At 40.9% G+C, this 15,247-nt stretch overlaps 1 protein-coding gene across 3 annotated transcripts in view; it reads left to right on the forward strand.

Annotated features, from left to right (window-relative positions):
- Positions 1-15,247, forward strand: part of RNF144A (ring finger protein 144A) — a 75,820-nt gene that overhangs the window by 41,446 nt on the left and 19,127 nt on the right. For all 3 annotated transcript variants that reach the window (XM_042445527.1, XM_042445529.1, XM_042445526.1), the window contains exon 2: positions 186-331. In XM_042445527.1, coding sequence (XP_042301461.1) covers positions 197-331 — 135 coding nt within the window. In that variant the 5' untranslated portion in view covers positions 186-196. The remainder of the gene's footprint in view (positions 1-185; positions 332-15,247) is intronic.

The raw sequence follows: 15,247 nt of genomic DNA on the forward strand, positions 1-15,247 counted from the left end.
TGTGGAAAGTCTCCATCTCCATCTTTCATACGCCATGCATTTCTAAGCAATGAAGGAAACATGGTTCACCTCATCCACCAACTTGGGAGCTGTGTGAAATTTGTAATTGAACTAAATAAATGAATGAGGTTTCTGATATTTCAGTTTTTCCAGTTTTATTCATGCATTCCTGTTTTTCTTTTCAGATTATTCTGCAATGACTACAGCACGATATAGACCTACCTGGGACTTGGTGCTTGACCCCCTGGTGTCATGTAAGCTCTGCCTTGGGGAGTATCCAGTGGAGCAGATGACAACGATAGCACAATGCCAATGCATCTTCTGTACACTGGTAAGAGTACTTTCACTGCAATCCCTCTTGTGGCCACACACCCCTCTTAAATCTCACTGCTGTGTCTGCACAAGCCAAATAATACGTCCTCCTCCTGGCAAGCAGTTTGGAAGACGCAGGGCCCAATCCCCAGTATGAATTGACAATCACTTGGCTTTGCAGTGGAGTGCCCAAAGTAACAGAGGAATGTTGAGGCTAACATACACCACCCAAATATCTATAGATATGAGGATTCTACCTTCTTTCACCTGTGAATTATGTGATGTCTACATCATAAATATTATTTTGTCAACATGTGGCAAATGTCATGTTTAGCATGGGGCTACTGCGATTCTTCTGCCTTCCTCTTTAACCTAAATGTTCTAGGCTGCTTGAGGAATGTTCTAAGCATTGTGCTTTGTCAGATTTGGTAGATATAACACCCCTGGAGCACTTGAACAGAAACCAGTAATATATCTGAGTTCAAATCATTAAAAAAAAAAGTATTCCCCCAGACTGGTGTCTCTGCTGTTAGCCTTTATAAGTATGGGTGATAGCAAAAAGTGTGGTACAGTTAAACCTCCTGGAGTTCAGAGAACAAATCCCATGAAACAGACATTAGAATGTCAGGCTATGTGCCCTTTGACATTAAACAATGAGAGTATATTCCACTTTAATTTCTGTGGCTGTATCCTATAAAATCCTGGAGTTTGTAGTTTGGTCAGAAGAACTAGAGGAACTTTTGCTGACAGTTTGAAATGCCTCTCCCTAAATGGCAGATTCCCAGATTCTATAGTGTGTTGTATTGGCAGCTAAAATCAAATCATAGTGCTATAGCTACGTAGTGTAAAAGGGGCCATGGGCTGGGATGTGTTTATCATTCTACTCACTGATCATGTTTGTTGGGTGAGATGTTCCCTATTTCTGTCAACCCAATCTGATTTACAAAGTTGTTTTGAGGATAAAATTGGGTAGGGTGGAGTGAGACTGATGATGAGAATAGAAAGAAAAATGCCATCCTCAGGAAGAGCAGTGCAAAAATGTAACGTCCCCCCAATAAAAAAAAATTCAGAGTGGTAGATAAAGACCTGAGTTAGTTCCCTGCTTAGCTATGAGACTTGCTGCCTGACCTGTGCCATGTTTGGTCTTCAGTTTAATGCCCATATGAACCTACTGGAACTCTTTAAATAAAAGAAAAGAGAGATACAAGGAATACAAAAGTGGTGATGTATTGTGCCCATTCTACATTCTTCAACAAACTGTCACCTGGAGCATTTGGTATGATTAATATCTTTTGTGTTATAGACAATGTTAATTAAATCATATCAATTAAATAAAGTACATTATCTCAGAAAAGCAAAGAAAAAGCAACAATGTCATAAAAGTCAAACACCTAAGTTTCAGAAGGCATTGTGCCATGGAAAGGAAAAACCATCTGATAAAGGTCAGAAGAGTAGCATTGCTAATGTATTATAAGGGTAGCCCCATGACTGCCCTAGTTCCTTCTTTCATCCATGTGTTTTACCACAAAAAGGAGCATAATTTAATGTGAGAAGTCAGCTGCATCCATCACTTTTTTAAAAAACAATAACCAAGTAACATTGCCTCTGTATATGTTTACAGAGCATAGGGCAGATGAATAATAAGCAGCTGATGTCTGACAAACCATAGACACAAACCCTCATTGAAAAAAGCCATACTAAATTGCCTGGGGTGTATGTTGTTATTTTTTAAAAAATCTACAGTAAGGTTGAGTGGAAGGAATGCCCAACAGAAAGTTTTATGTGAAATTTGGATGTGCTGAATGCTCTTGTGGTGGTAGTGGGAAGGGCAGAATCCAAACCAGCTTTCTTCTTCTGTGGTTGTTGGCAGCCATGATGATTTTTGCTATTTTGCCTGAGGAAATGTGGAACTTCTTCTGTATCCTTAGATGCTGAGCTCTGCAGCACAGCACAGCAAGAGAAAGAAGAATTTCTAGGCAAGCTGTATAATCAGCTTCTAACTAGATCCCCTTCCAACTTTAGGATGAGTTTCTCCCCACTCTGTCCATAAACCATCCAGAAGAGCTTTCCATTATGGGCATTACAGAGAATAATGACACTGGACATAGTTTCTCCTGATTTCTTATTCAAGCAAATCACAGACTAATATTGACCCTTGGCTCTAGATAACTATAGCAATTCATTATTTGTTGTTGTTGTGTGACTTCAAGTCATTTCTGGCTTATGGGGACCCTAAGGCAACCCTATCATGGGGGTTTCTTGGCAAGATTTGCTCAGAGGAGGTTTGCCTTTGCCTGAGGCTGAGAGAATGTGACTTGCCCAGGTTTACCTAGCTGGGTCATGCTGGGAATTGAATCCTGGTCTCCAGAGTCGTAGTCCAGCACTATGCCATAGGAATAATGAATGAATGAATGCCTTTATTTCAGTTAACATACCATAGGGAGTATAAACAACAACAACAACAAAGTAAATAACAGCAAGAGTAGTACATATACAGCATATAAACAATCATGTAAAATACATTATAACAAGGATTTTGTTAACAGACTCACCACTTCATAATCCCACCCACCCCAGTTTTCCATAAGTGTTTTAGCGGGAGAGAACATCACTATTCACCTTTATAGCACATGACTTTACGAATTTTTAAAGCAGAGAAAATAAACTTTGCGACTTTCTCTGTGATCTTTTTGCCCTCATTTGCCAATAAAAACTTCAGGTACCATTCAGAGGTTCTGCCTGGATGTCTATTTAATAAAGGGGTAATTAATCGTAGTCTATCATCCTTAAAAATATACAATAAAGAAGAATGTGAGATATGAATTCTGGTTGGCACTCTCCACATGGACAAATTCTATCCTTATAGTCAATTTGATGGAAGTGTCCCTCTAGCATAGCCGAAGAATTACATTGAACCGGCCTTTGCTGAATGCCAGTCGATATTTGGAGATTGTTAAATTTTCCAAATATTTTGCCCCTTTGAGTTGAAACACAGTCCCAAACCATTTGGGCAGCAGGTAGAGCATGTGACAGATGCTGAGTATTGCATATCAGTGCCTTTAATGCGTTATATAAGAATCTGTTTTGCCTTAGGCCAGTTCAGAGTGCCTAAAAAGTTGTGTGGGACACCCAATTTCTGGAATTTTTCTGTCACCAATTTACTCAGATCAGTGGTGTATGTGTCTCTCAATATTAAATAGTTGTATTTTGCAGTCTCAGGTCCTGCAAAAATAAGTTTCAGGAAGTAACCTAAGGTCCTTTTCCACACGAGGCATTCCACTGATGAACACCCAACCTCAAGACGTAGGGCTGCTGTTGGAATGCAGTTCGGCATGGAAAAGATTTTCCAGAAAAGACTGTTTCTACAGATAATAATAATAATAATAATAATGATGTAAAACCTAAAATCCACACTGGGATACTAAACAAAAGTTGTGGCAGAACCTTAGCTCTGAAGACCTTTAGAGCAGATGGTATCAGTTGCCCGCCTTTAGTGTAGAAGAAACGGGCAATTGCCATGCTGCTATTTGCAGTGTTCTGAATAGAAATTGCCCGCTGTGCTGTCCAGGTACCTGAATGTAATTCCTAAGTATCTAAATTGCCTTACTTGCTCTATTTCTAATTGGAGATTAGAACAGAACTGAACAAACCAGACCAACAATCTCCAGTCCTGTTTGAATCTGACAAAATGTTTTGAGAGTACTCTTGTCGATCAGATGCTGATTACCCAATAGTGGCCTTTAAGGTGATGTGTGTGAAGAGTATTAGCCTAGGTTCATAGCTGTGTGAAAGCTTCTTATTGTTGGACTCTTTTTTAAAAAAAAAAAAACAAAACCATAAACACAAAGCCTGAGATCATTGGGTCCTCCACAACCAACTTTATATACCATTTGCAGCCCTGAACAAGTTACTTAACAAAACAAGCATTGCAGTGAGCTGAGGTTTGTTGTAGTGCATTGGCTAGAACTACTGGAACATCTTTTTATTTCCTTTTTATCTGGTAGTGTTACATCAATTTAGATTGATTTTCTTTTTCTAAATCCCTGTGCATGGAGCCAAATGTATTATTTAGAAAGTGGTATTTCATAGAATGAAATCAGCTCCTATACCTATGCTCAAGTGTGTGCTGACAGAGATGTGTAGAACTGACTGATTCTAGTTCCCTTGGCATTTCCTGAAATCTTGTTGAAAAAGAGTTCATAAGGGCTAATTTCTTTGACGCATTAGCATAACTTGACCATTTGGGGATGAAAAGATCCTGGCTGGCTTTATTCAAAGTGCTGTTTTGTGGGAGAATGTATTGTACAGCCCTCCATTATTTGTGTTTATATTATCTTTATTTACTTGAAATGTACTTTGTTATTAAAATTCTAAGGTCATGTACAAAATTCATTAGAAGAGAAATTAAAGTGCAACACAACAATCCACAGGAAGACGAGAGAGACAGCCAGGTTTTGCTTCCTTGTTTTGGTTTTCTGACTGCCTATAAGAACATGGATTTACTGTATGTGCCATATATTTATATTAATGGTCTTTGTGACCTGGTTTTGTGGAAAACATTGTGATCTGATGGCAGAGGAAGGATGGGGCATGCTTGTGTCTGTTGCACCAGACTTTGAAACATGGATGAATGATGGAGTGGGGGAAGTTGGGGAGAGTTCCTGTATTCCTAGAATTCGGCTTATAGCCCCATGCCAATACTGTATAAGGAAACGCCTCTTGTGTCTCTGGCTGCATCTTTACTATATAAATAATGCAGTTTGACACCACTTTAAGATCATGGCTCCTTCTACAGAATGATAGGGATTTGTAGTTTTGTGAGGCACCAGCACTCTTTGCCAGAGAAGGCTAAGGACCTTGTAAAATTGCAAATCCCAGGAATTCTAGGATGGCGATATAATACTTAAAGTGGTATCAAACTGCATTATTTCTGTAGTGTAGATGTCACCACCCTCAGAGGCCAGGACAAATTGCAACCATGATTAAAAACGCACTGATGTTTTGCAGGGAATTGCTTCTAGCCAGCTGAGTCGGATTAGTGTGGTAATAAGGGTGCCAGAAATGGGCACATTTTAAAGCCTACAGTTGTCTGTTGTGGGGGTGGGAAAAATATTAGAGCTTTCCAAGGATGTCAAGCTGTTCTCTTCTGGTGTATGTATGAAAGAGGCAGCAGAATGGTAGCTTAGCATTCTGTAAAAGAAAGCTGGGCAGAACGTAGGGGGGTTTAAACTCATGATTACCTTCTTCAGACTTTTAATTTGGCAACTAATCATTTGGTACTTAATTATGTGCAAGTCATTAAGGAGGTCATTTGCTCTCTGGTCCGTTTCCTCAGTCTTCTTTGCCCTTCACAGTATTCCTTCTCCTTCTCAGCATTTCCACCTCAGAACAGGGTTGTAAGGAAAGCTTGCTATGCTCCTCAATCACTTTCAGAACACAAAGGAAGGTTAGTGCTACTGGCATTGCCCTAGTTCTCCAAATTACAGTGCTAATGCTCACTTTATGCCTACTAGGCCTATGCAAGTTGAGTCTCCTTTAACCTTTAATTGCTTGGGACCACAGTTGCTATGGATTTTGGAATACAGTCATCCCTTCGTATCCATGGGGGATCCATTTTAGACTCCTCACCTTCGCAGAGAAGAAAAGTCCCATTGTTCCCTATGTGACTTCTAGTGTGGCTGTGTGCATGCAGTTTTATTAAGAACAACGGCGCTTGCTGTCTGCAGAAGTTCAAATCCCTGGATGGGAAGCCCGTGGATAGTGAATGCTTACTGTATCAGTATTTGCATATATGTACAAATATCTTGGAGATGGGATGCAAGACTAAACACAAAATTCACTTATGTGCATATACACCTTATACATATAGCCTGAAGATAATTTTATACAACAATTGTAACAATTTTGTGCATTAAATAAACTTGGTACCTTGAAGCATCAAAAAGTGTGGGTGTCACTATCTCAGTGACCCATGGGAAAAACGTATTTCTTTTAGAGCCTTTTAGATTTCAGAATTCTGGATAAGGGAGACTCAACCTGTATCTGGAGATTTGGCTTCTAGTAATGAGCCAGCATGGTGTAGTGGTTTGAGTGTTGGGCTAGGACTCTGGAGACCAGGGTTCAATTCTCGCTCAACCATAAAACACACTGGGTGACCTTGGACAAGTCACATGCTCTCAGCCTCAGGGGAAGGGAATGACAAATCCCCTCTGAACAAATCTTGCCAGTAAAACCACACACTAGGTTCACCTTAAAGTCACCATATGTTGGAAACAACTTGAAGGCATACAACAACAGGGCAAAGATGTTCAGCATACAGTATTGCTATGTAGATGGTGTTGAGTGATGCTTGGTTTTGAAACTCTTCAGCACCCCTAAATTTCATTAATGGTATTTAATAAAGAAAAGCAAGTGAGATTTTTCATCATGAGAACCTGTGGGAGGAGGGAGTTAAGGACAAAATAATGTCTTTCTTCTGTTGCAATAGATTTGTTTTAGTATGTGTTCAAAGAGACTCTGCTCTCAGACTTTTTATGTATAATGACAGCACAGTATTTTACGTTTTGTGTAATGATTTGTATCCTCTTCTACTTGTCAGTCCACTGACAAGACAAAAACCTTGATGAAAGTGGCCATGACTTGGGGAAGAGGCATTGTTATCTACTGTGTTGTTGTTGTTATCTCTCATGGGGTTTTCTTGGCTCCAAGGAGGTTTGCCATTGCCTTCCCTTGAGGCTGAGAGAGTGTGACATGCCCAAGGTCTCCTAGTGGGTTCCAGATTCTTTAATTGGCCCTGTGATCCTATTAATGAAACCTGAGTGCCAAATGGCTGACTTTTACCTGAAGGTGTCAGGAAAGGGGATGAAAACTCTGACTAACCTTGACAAAATTTCCAATCAGGGTGAGGCGGGAGCCTTTTTGTTTTTTATTTAATCATTCATAATTGCAAAGTGCACTCATCTCTAAAAGTGTTCTGTGAAAGCTAAATGTTGTCATTAAAAATGTATTCCTTTCCATTTTAATTCACATTCATTATTTCCAAAAGAGAAGGAGGAAAAGTATTCTTGCAGCCTAGATCCATCTTGCTGAGGCCTTGCAATAAAATGACTGTCCTTTCTCTCCATTCAGGCCAAAGTACTGGAGAGTATGTCAAATGAGAATTAATAGTGCTCACTTTAAAGGGGAAAGGTGCTTCTTTCCAATCTCTCTTGTCAAGATGTAGATCTGTGATGTGCAGAGAACTCACCTGCCAATAATAAAGGCTTCCATCTTTATTTCACTGGAATGGCAATCAGTGCACAGAATCCTACACTCTGTGAAAGAGAATAAGGGATCCCATTCATAATAAGGTCCACTTAGGTACTGTACTGTACCTGTGTGCAAATGACCTCTCAAAAGACTTCATTATATCTCTAGACTAGGGGTAGGCAACCTGCGGCCCGCGGGCCAGATGCGGCCCAGCAAGGCCTTGGGACCGGCCCCCGCCCGGTCCTGCCGCCGGAGCCTGTGGCCTCTCGCACGAGGGCAAAGGGCCTTTGGCAGGAGGAGGTGGGCAAGGGGGGGCAAGCGGCAAGCAATGGGGGAAAGCGGCGGGCAAGGGGGGCAATTGTCTATAGAAGCCTCCGAAACATGCATTTGTATTAACATTTTTTAAAAAAATCAGCAACTTTTTTTGCGTGTCCTTTTTTAAAAAAAGTATCCTCCATTTGAAAATTTTGTCCTACATTTGTCCTGGTTTATTTATCTAATTAATTTTTTTAAAAAAAAATATTTAATTATTTATTTTTTGGCTTCGGCCCCCCAGTTGTCTGAGGGACAGCAACCCGGCCCCTGGCTCAAAAAGGTTGCCTACCCCTGCTCTAGACAGAACAATTGTGGAGACAGTGCTCTAAATCCAGTTGCTAGTCCCAATGAGCAAATCCACTGAATCACTTGCTGAATGATAAGTCAATACATACGGAAATCCCGTTGTTTCATCATGTCTAGTTTAATTGTGACCAGTGGTTGCATTTAGATCAGGGTTGGTAATTGTACAGTCCTCTAAATAGTAGTTGGACTGAAACTTCCAACAGCCATAGTCAGCATCACCAAGATGAGGAATGCTGGGAGTTGCATTTCAGCAACATTCCACAAGATTCCTGTCCTTGATTTAGGCCAGTGTCACCAAATTTCGCTAGGAAGGAAGAATAATTCCATAGCAGTTTCTCAGGTGGGGTTCAGTCTAAACTGTTTTGGATTGCAACTCCCAGAGTACCATGGGCATGTTTGCTGGCTGGGTGGGGAAGGTTTCTTGGAGTTACAATCAAAAGGAAAGTTTTTAATCTCTGGGTTAACCATTAGTAGTAGCTGTAGCATACTGTAGCTTTCTCTCCTGCCTTCTCTCTTAAAATTGTTGTGTTGTTGCTAGTGGGAGCAACAGTAACTGTGTGGTCAATCTGGTCACCATTTTATATCCTCCACAGTGTGCCAAAACCTCCCATCAATCTGAGGCATGAAGTAGAGATGGGAGAAATTTTTAACACAGGGCTACACAGATAGGCTTCTTAACTGGAATATATGGGAGTCTTGGAGGAATTAACTATCTGGCTTTTTTAGAAAGGTAGCTTCTACTCTTCCAACAAGATCTACTATTCCTGCACTAATATGTAGAATAGAGTGAGAATTATATAAACTTTCTCAAGTTGTTGGATTGCAAGTACCAGCATTCCTCACCATTGGCCATGCTGGCAAGGACTGCTGGGAGTTGCAGTTGAGCAACATCTGGAGGGCTGCATGATTCCCATCCTAATATAGAAAAATGCTGGGTATATATTCAATAAATCAGTTGTCAGTTTCTAGTTATTGTCTTGGAGGAAAAACGTGGTAGAGGGGGAACCAGAGTGGGAGATTTAACAGATGCTTGCCAAACAATAGAGTCCCTGTTGCTATAGAAATGATTCAGTGAAACTCTTCAGGTATAGTGTGTGGGTAAATGATATTGAGTTATTCTCATGTATTCATGTATTTTTTGTAATATTAGTATTCTGTTTGTTTCATGAGGCAGCTGATTTTTGAACCAACTGACCTTAAGACAATATAAATAGCATATTAAAACAGAACAAGAAATAAGAAATAAAAAACCAGCAAAAAATCAAACAAAATAAAAACAACAACAAAAAAACAGCATTACAGCACACTATGATATTAAAGAAAACAAAAATATGTCTCTTTCTAAAGGCCAACCAGGAAAGTTGGTTGGCAAATAGAGCTCTCTCATAGGTAAGGTGATGGTCTTTTTTTCTTGACACTGTGCTTGATTTGTTCTGGAGTTCAAATTGAGGGAGGCTAACAGGATCCAGTTCAGCTGCTTGGAAGTCACCCACCTCTAGAATTGCCAGATAGGATTCAGGAAGGGATTCCTGCAACTATAATCCTTCACAGGTCTTTGAGCCGGATGCAGTATGGTAAAACCACAGCCATCCCTTCGCACCCAGCTGTCACCTTGCGAATGGAGAGCAGGGTGGGGGGCAAAGGCAAACCTCTGTTCCTGTTGCCAACTCTTCTGTGCCACCTTCCTAACCTACCATCATTGTCCAACTTGATGGTAATCTAGGTAATCTCATCCTGGTCCAAGATCTGTTAAGGATTACAGTTACAGGATCCCTTTTCCAAATCTTATGTGTAAAGCCCCGCTACTTTTCAAAAAAGAAGGGAAGGGAAGCAGAAACAAAGATGAAGGAAAAACAGAGAGAAGGACTAAGGGGCAGTATGTAACCGGGACAGCTGGTGATCAGGACAATGGTATTCAAAGAACAGACATCTGGTGTGCTGCATGGCTGGAGTGGGACTAGGGAAACCCCACTTGAAATTTCTTACTTAGGGATTGTCCATGTGATTATGCATTATCGAACATGTGGCTGTCGGCCCACTTTGTGTGGACTTGCATAGCTGCACATTTTCAGCAGATAAAGGGGAAATGGATGCAAATTTGTTCAGGAAAGTGAAGACTATTAAGCATTAATGTCAATGTGCAAACATTGGCAGTAGTTTGCATAATATACTTACATATCTAGTCCCTTACATTAATTACATTACTAGTCCCTAGTCATGGAAAATACTAAAGGGTGAACTTTGGCCAATGCCATTCTAGTTAAAGTGGAAAGTTCTCGTGAGGATGATTGGTGATGAGGATGGGAGCAATGGGTGAACCTTGAGCTTTTTGGAAGAAAGAAGCTTGGGTTTTGTTGTTGTTAACTTCCTTCGAGTCATTCCCCCACCCATGGCAACCCTGTGGATGTAGCACCTCCAAGACTCCCTGTCCTCCACTTCTTTGCTTAGGTCCATGTCCTTCCTAATTAAGACCACCCATCTGGCATGCAGTCTGCCTCTGTTTCCACTTCCCTCCACCTTTCCCAGCATTATTGTCTTTTCTAATGAGTCATTCCTTGTCATGCTGTGCCCAAAGTATGACAGCCTCAGTTTGACCATCTTGGCTTCCAGGGAGATTTCACCTTGATCTGCTTAAGGACTTGTTTGTCTTTTTGGTCGTCCAGCACTCTTCTCCAGCACCACATCTCAAATGAATTGATTTTCTTCTTATCTGTTTTCTTAACTGTCCAACTCTCACATCCATACATAGTGGTGGGGAATACTGTGGCTTGGATGATTCTTAATTTAGTGCTCATATATCTTTATACTTCAGAATATTTTCTAGCTCTTTCATGGCTGCCCTTCCCATTCCTAGTCTTCTTCTGATTTCTTGACTACACTCTCCTTCCTGATCAATATTTGATTTAAGGTATGGGAACTCTTTTACTATTTTGATTTCTTCATTGTCTAGGTTAAATGTATTTTAGTCTGTGGTCATTATTTTTGTTTTCTTTATGTTCAACATTAAACCTGTCTGCACACTTTCTTCTTTGATCTTCTTTAATAATAGTTCCAAGTCAGTGATGTTTTCTGCTAGTAGTATGCTGTCATAGGCACTCCTATTTCTTTGATCTATGCAGTCAAAAGCTTTGCTATACTCTATAAAGTGCATGATGATTTTTTTCTGGAATTCCTTGGTGCACTCCATTAGCCATCATATGTTTGCAGTTCAGTTCTTAATGCCTCTTCCTTTTCTGATCTCACTTGAACCTCTGGAATTTCTCTTCTCTTGTATGGTTGGAGTCTGTCTCACTACTGCTCAATATTTTCAGCAGAATGTTGCTTCCATGGGAAAGTCTTTTGTGTCTCCTTTTTATGGATGGGGATGTATATTGATAATTTCCAGTCTGTTGGACACTGTTTTGTTTTCCATATTTGTTGACATATATTAGTTAACATACAGTCTGCCCTTCCTTTACATGGGGGATCCATTCCAGACCAGCGTAAAGGGAATTCTGCCTATGCTCGAGCCCCATTTAAATGAATGGGGCTCGTGCATGGCTTTCAGCATATGCTGAAAGCCGCATAAAGTGCACCTGCGTATGACGCAGGCACACTGCATTAGTTAACACTAGAATTTATGTGGTATACATGTGGTCGCTCAGTGGTTAAGATGCTGACACTAATGATGGCAAGTTCAGCAGTTTGAGACAGACGCACTGTGGGATGGAGTGAGCTCTCATCACTAGTCCCAGCTTCTGCCAAACTAGCAGTTCAAAAGGATGTAAAAGTGCAAGTAGATAAATATGTACTACTTCAGCGGGAAGGTAACAGCATTCTGTTCAATCATGCTGGCCACATGATCACAGAGTTGTCTTTGACAATGCTGGCTCTTTGGCTTAGTAAAAGAGATGAGCACCGCTCCCTGCAGCTGAACACAACTTGACAATTTTGTAAAGGGGAAAACTTTATCTTTACCTAACTTTCATGTAATAAACACACATATCAAAAGGAAAAGATATCTGCCTCAAGAGACTGCAAAGTATTGAAAGTACACAGAGAGTCTGTTGATTTCCGTACTGTGGTAGCCAGACATACATGCATATTTTTCAATGGTTTTAAGATGGTGTTTATAGAGTCAGAGAGCTGAGTCAAAGGAGAAAATGGTTTTATACATTTTTTACATTCAGACCGTTCGTTTCTTCTATATAACCATTAATATCCAATCATCCTGAATTCTCTGTTTTTGGTTGTTGTTTTTATAAATACTCTGTGCTGTATGAAAGAACCCTGAATGATGGCGACCTTTCAGATTGGTGGATTATCTGATACTCTGAATAAATGCCACCTGGGTATTCCACTGGCAGGCCTATTCAAAAGCCTGGCTCATTTGTGTTCTTATATAAAGCACTGTGGGTGGAAAGAGCTATATATAAATAAAAACGATTATAACAAAATGCTCTGGCATTGTACCCTTGAGGTTGGGAACGGCTTAATGGTTGCTAAGAGCATCCTGGGGAGGTCTGTGGGAGTGGGCAGTTCACATCAGGAAGGGAACACTTCATTGCTCTTATGAAACAAAGCAACAGCAGTCCTCTCCTCCCCCCCCCCCCCCCAATAACTGTCTATAGACCCTTGCCTATTGTGAGCCCAGAACAGTGGCCAGGAAGGAAACAAAGAAGTGAACAGATTGGATGGGTTTCTTGATCTGAAGCTACAGTGCCATATGAGCTCCTTTGCAGATTGATAGTAGTTTGTGATATGTCTTGGGGTGGTTTGCAGTTGAAAAGAATCCACTTCCCTCCAAAAACAAAAAACATCACATTGCTGCTGGATGAGCAAAACTCTAGGCTAGTCTAAAGTAGTAAATTGATTTTGATACTGTCATTGCCTTGACCCACCTTGAATCTCATTTTGGTTGAAAGGTCAGATATAAATCCAATAAATAAAATTAAATACCGTATTTTCCGGCGTATAAGACTACTGGGTGTATAAGACGACCCCCAACTTTTCCACTTAAAATATAGAGTTTGGGATATACTTGCCGTATAAGACTATCCTTCTTCCAACATACACCAAATAATTTTTTTTAAAAACATCAGATTTGATTTCAATATGCTAATTTTAATTCAAATGCTTATGACATGCAGGTACTTAGCAGGAAAACTTGTTGTATACAAAGCCTGCTTGGATTGGTCAGCTCTCTCTGCCTGCCCTGCCCTCCCTGTCCCCAAGACTATCAGAGCGGTAGTGCAAACACAGCTCTTTTTTTCATACCCCACAACCATTTTTGAGCTCCCTCCACCATATGTGTCATGGCCAGCCAAGATCAGCTCTCGGAGGATGAGGAGGAGGATGAGCCTCCTCCAGAGCAAGGGCTGATTGAGGCAACGCCAGGTGCTGTTCCTGCCCTGGCAGGTCCCAGCTGTGATCCTCCAGTCCCAGAGGAGGAGATTCACCCAGGTCCTAGTGCCACAGAGAGGCTTCCTTCGGTACCACAGCCTAGTGGTGATTCAGGAGACGAGGCATGCCTGCAAGTACCTTCTTATCAGGAGAGAAGAGCCGAGAGTGCTTGCAGGCGCAGATCCAGGAGGATTGCAGAAAGACAGTTAGCAAACCAGCCTCAGGTGGCTTGAGGGAGAGCTTCCCTGATTTAAGTGGAAGAGAGGCTTGAGTTTGTTGCTAGAGTTTATTGCATGAGCCCTTGGTGTGATTGCTGTCGCTCTAGCTCCAGACATCTTGTTACCTTGCTACCTTGACCTCGGACCGGACCTTTGTTATCTCTTGGCTATTGTGACCTCGGACTGTTTTGACCACGCTGCTTTCTGGCTTCCTGACTACGGCTCGTCTTTCGGCACGCTTGACTTTCTGCAACCCCGACACCGGCTTGTTTCCTCAGCTTGCTCTTTGACTGCTTCTCCACAAGGTTTGTTTTGCCTACACGTGTTGGCTGCAGGCTTGGTTATCAGCATAAGTCAGAGATTACTGGCAGCAATCCCGGACAATATGCGGCAATCGCAGATTCTCCAGTCTGGCATGGAAGTTTCAGCACCTGCTCTATAAGATGACACCCGGTGTATAAGTCGACCCCCGACTTTTGAGAAGATTTTCCTGGGTTAAAAAGTAGTCTTATACACCAGAAAATACAGTAATTAAAAATCTTCCCCATTTTAAACCTGGTTGAACCATTTCTACCAAGCCATGGTTTAGCCAACAGCTATATGTCAAATCACAATTTGAAATATGCTAAATATATTTTATAGTTTATGTAGGCATATATTTTATATGTAGCTACATTTGCATATATGTCGTGTTTTTGTTGTTGTTGTGTGCCCTCAAGTTGTTTCTGACAACCCTGAGCCAAACTTATTATGGAATTTTCTGAGGATGAGTGTGTGAGTCACTCAATGTCACCGAGTAGGTTTCCATGGTTGAGGGGGGAATCAAACCCCGATCTCCAGAGTTGTACTCCAGTGCTCAAACCACTACACCACGCTGACTCTTAAGTGTATTTGCATGTGTTTGTGTATGTGTCATTGCATACATACTTTACTTAAAGTTAACTATACTTGCTACAACTAAAAGAAAATCTCTCTGTGTATATGTGTGTGCCTGCTTGTCTGTGTATTTTCTGATTTCTGTTTGCAAATGTTACTTCACTGCAGACTTTGATTATCATGCTACTCAGATTGACTCCATTTACAGATATCTGTAGTTACCTTTGATGTCATAGCAGTGTCTCTGAACTAGAAAGGACAAGAGTGGATCAGTATGGGCTGAGTGGATGCCACCAGCATTTTTCTGATATTGAAACTATGGTTCATCCGTCATATATGAACTGGACCATGGGCAGGTCAGATGTTGCTGGAGTTATCTGATGGGGTCTAAATGCATACTTGCATAAGGAGACTGGTTTTCTGGAGTTGTGGGTGAGGCTTTTTGTTTGTCCATTCTTTAATAAGAATTCTTTTCAAAATTTGCAAATTTTTCATAAATGCAATGAAAAGAACCTGAAATGGGAAAATGAATGTGTTGGGGAAAGAAAAACTGACAAATTTATCCCTCCTGACAGAGGAATTAGGTTGCT

The sequence above is a fragment of the Sceloporus undulatus genome, chromosome 1 (genome assembly GCF_019175285.1).
Source record: "Sceloporus undulatus isolate JIND9_A2432 ecotype Alabama chromosome 1, SceUnd_v1.1, whole genome shotgun sequence".
Classification (NCBI taxonomy): Eukaryota; Metazoa; Chordata; class Lepidosauria; order Squamata; family Phrynosomatidae; genus Sceloporus; species Sceloporus undulatus.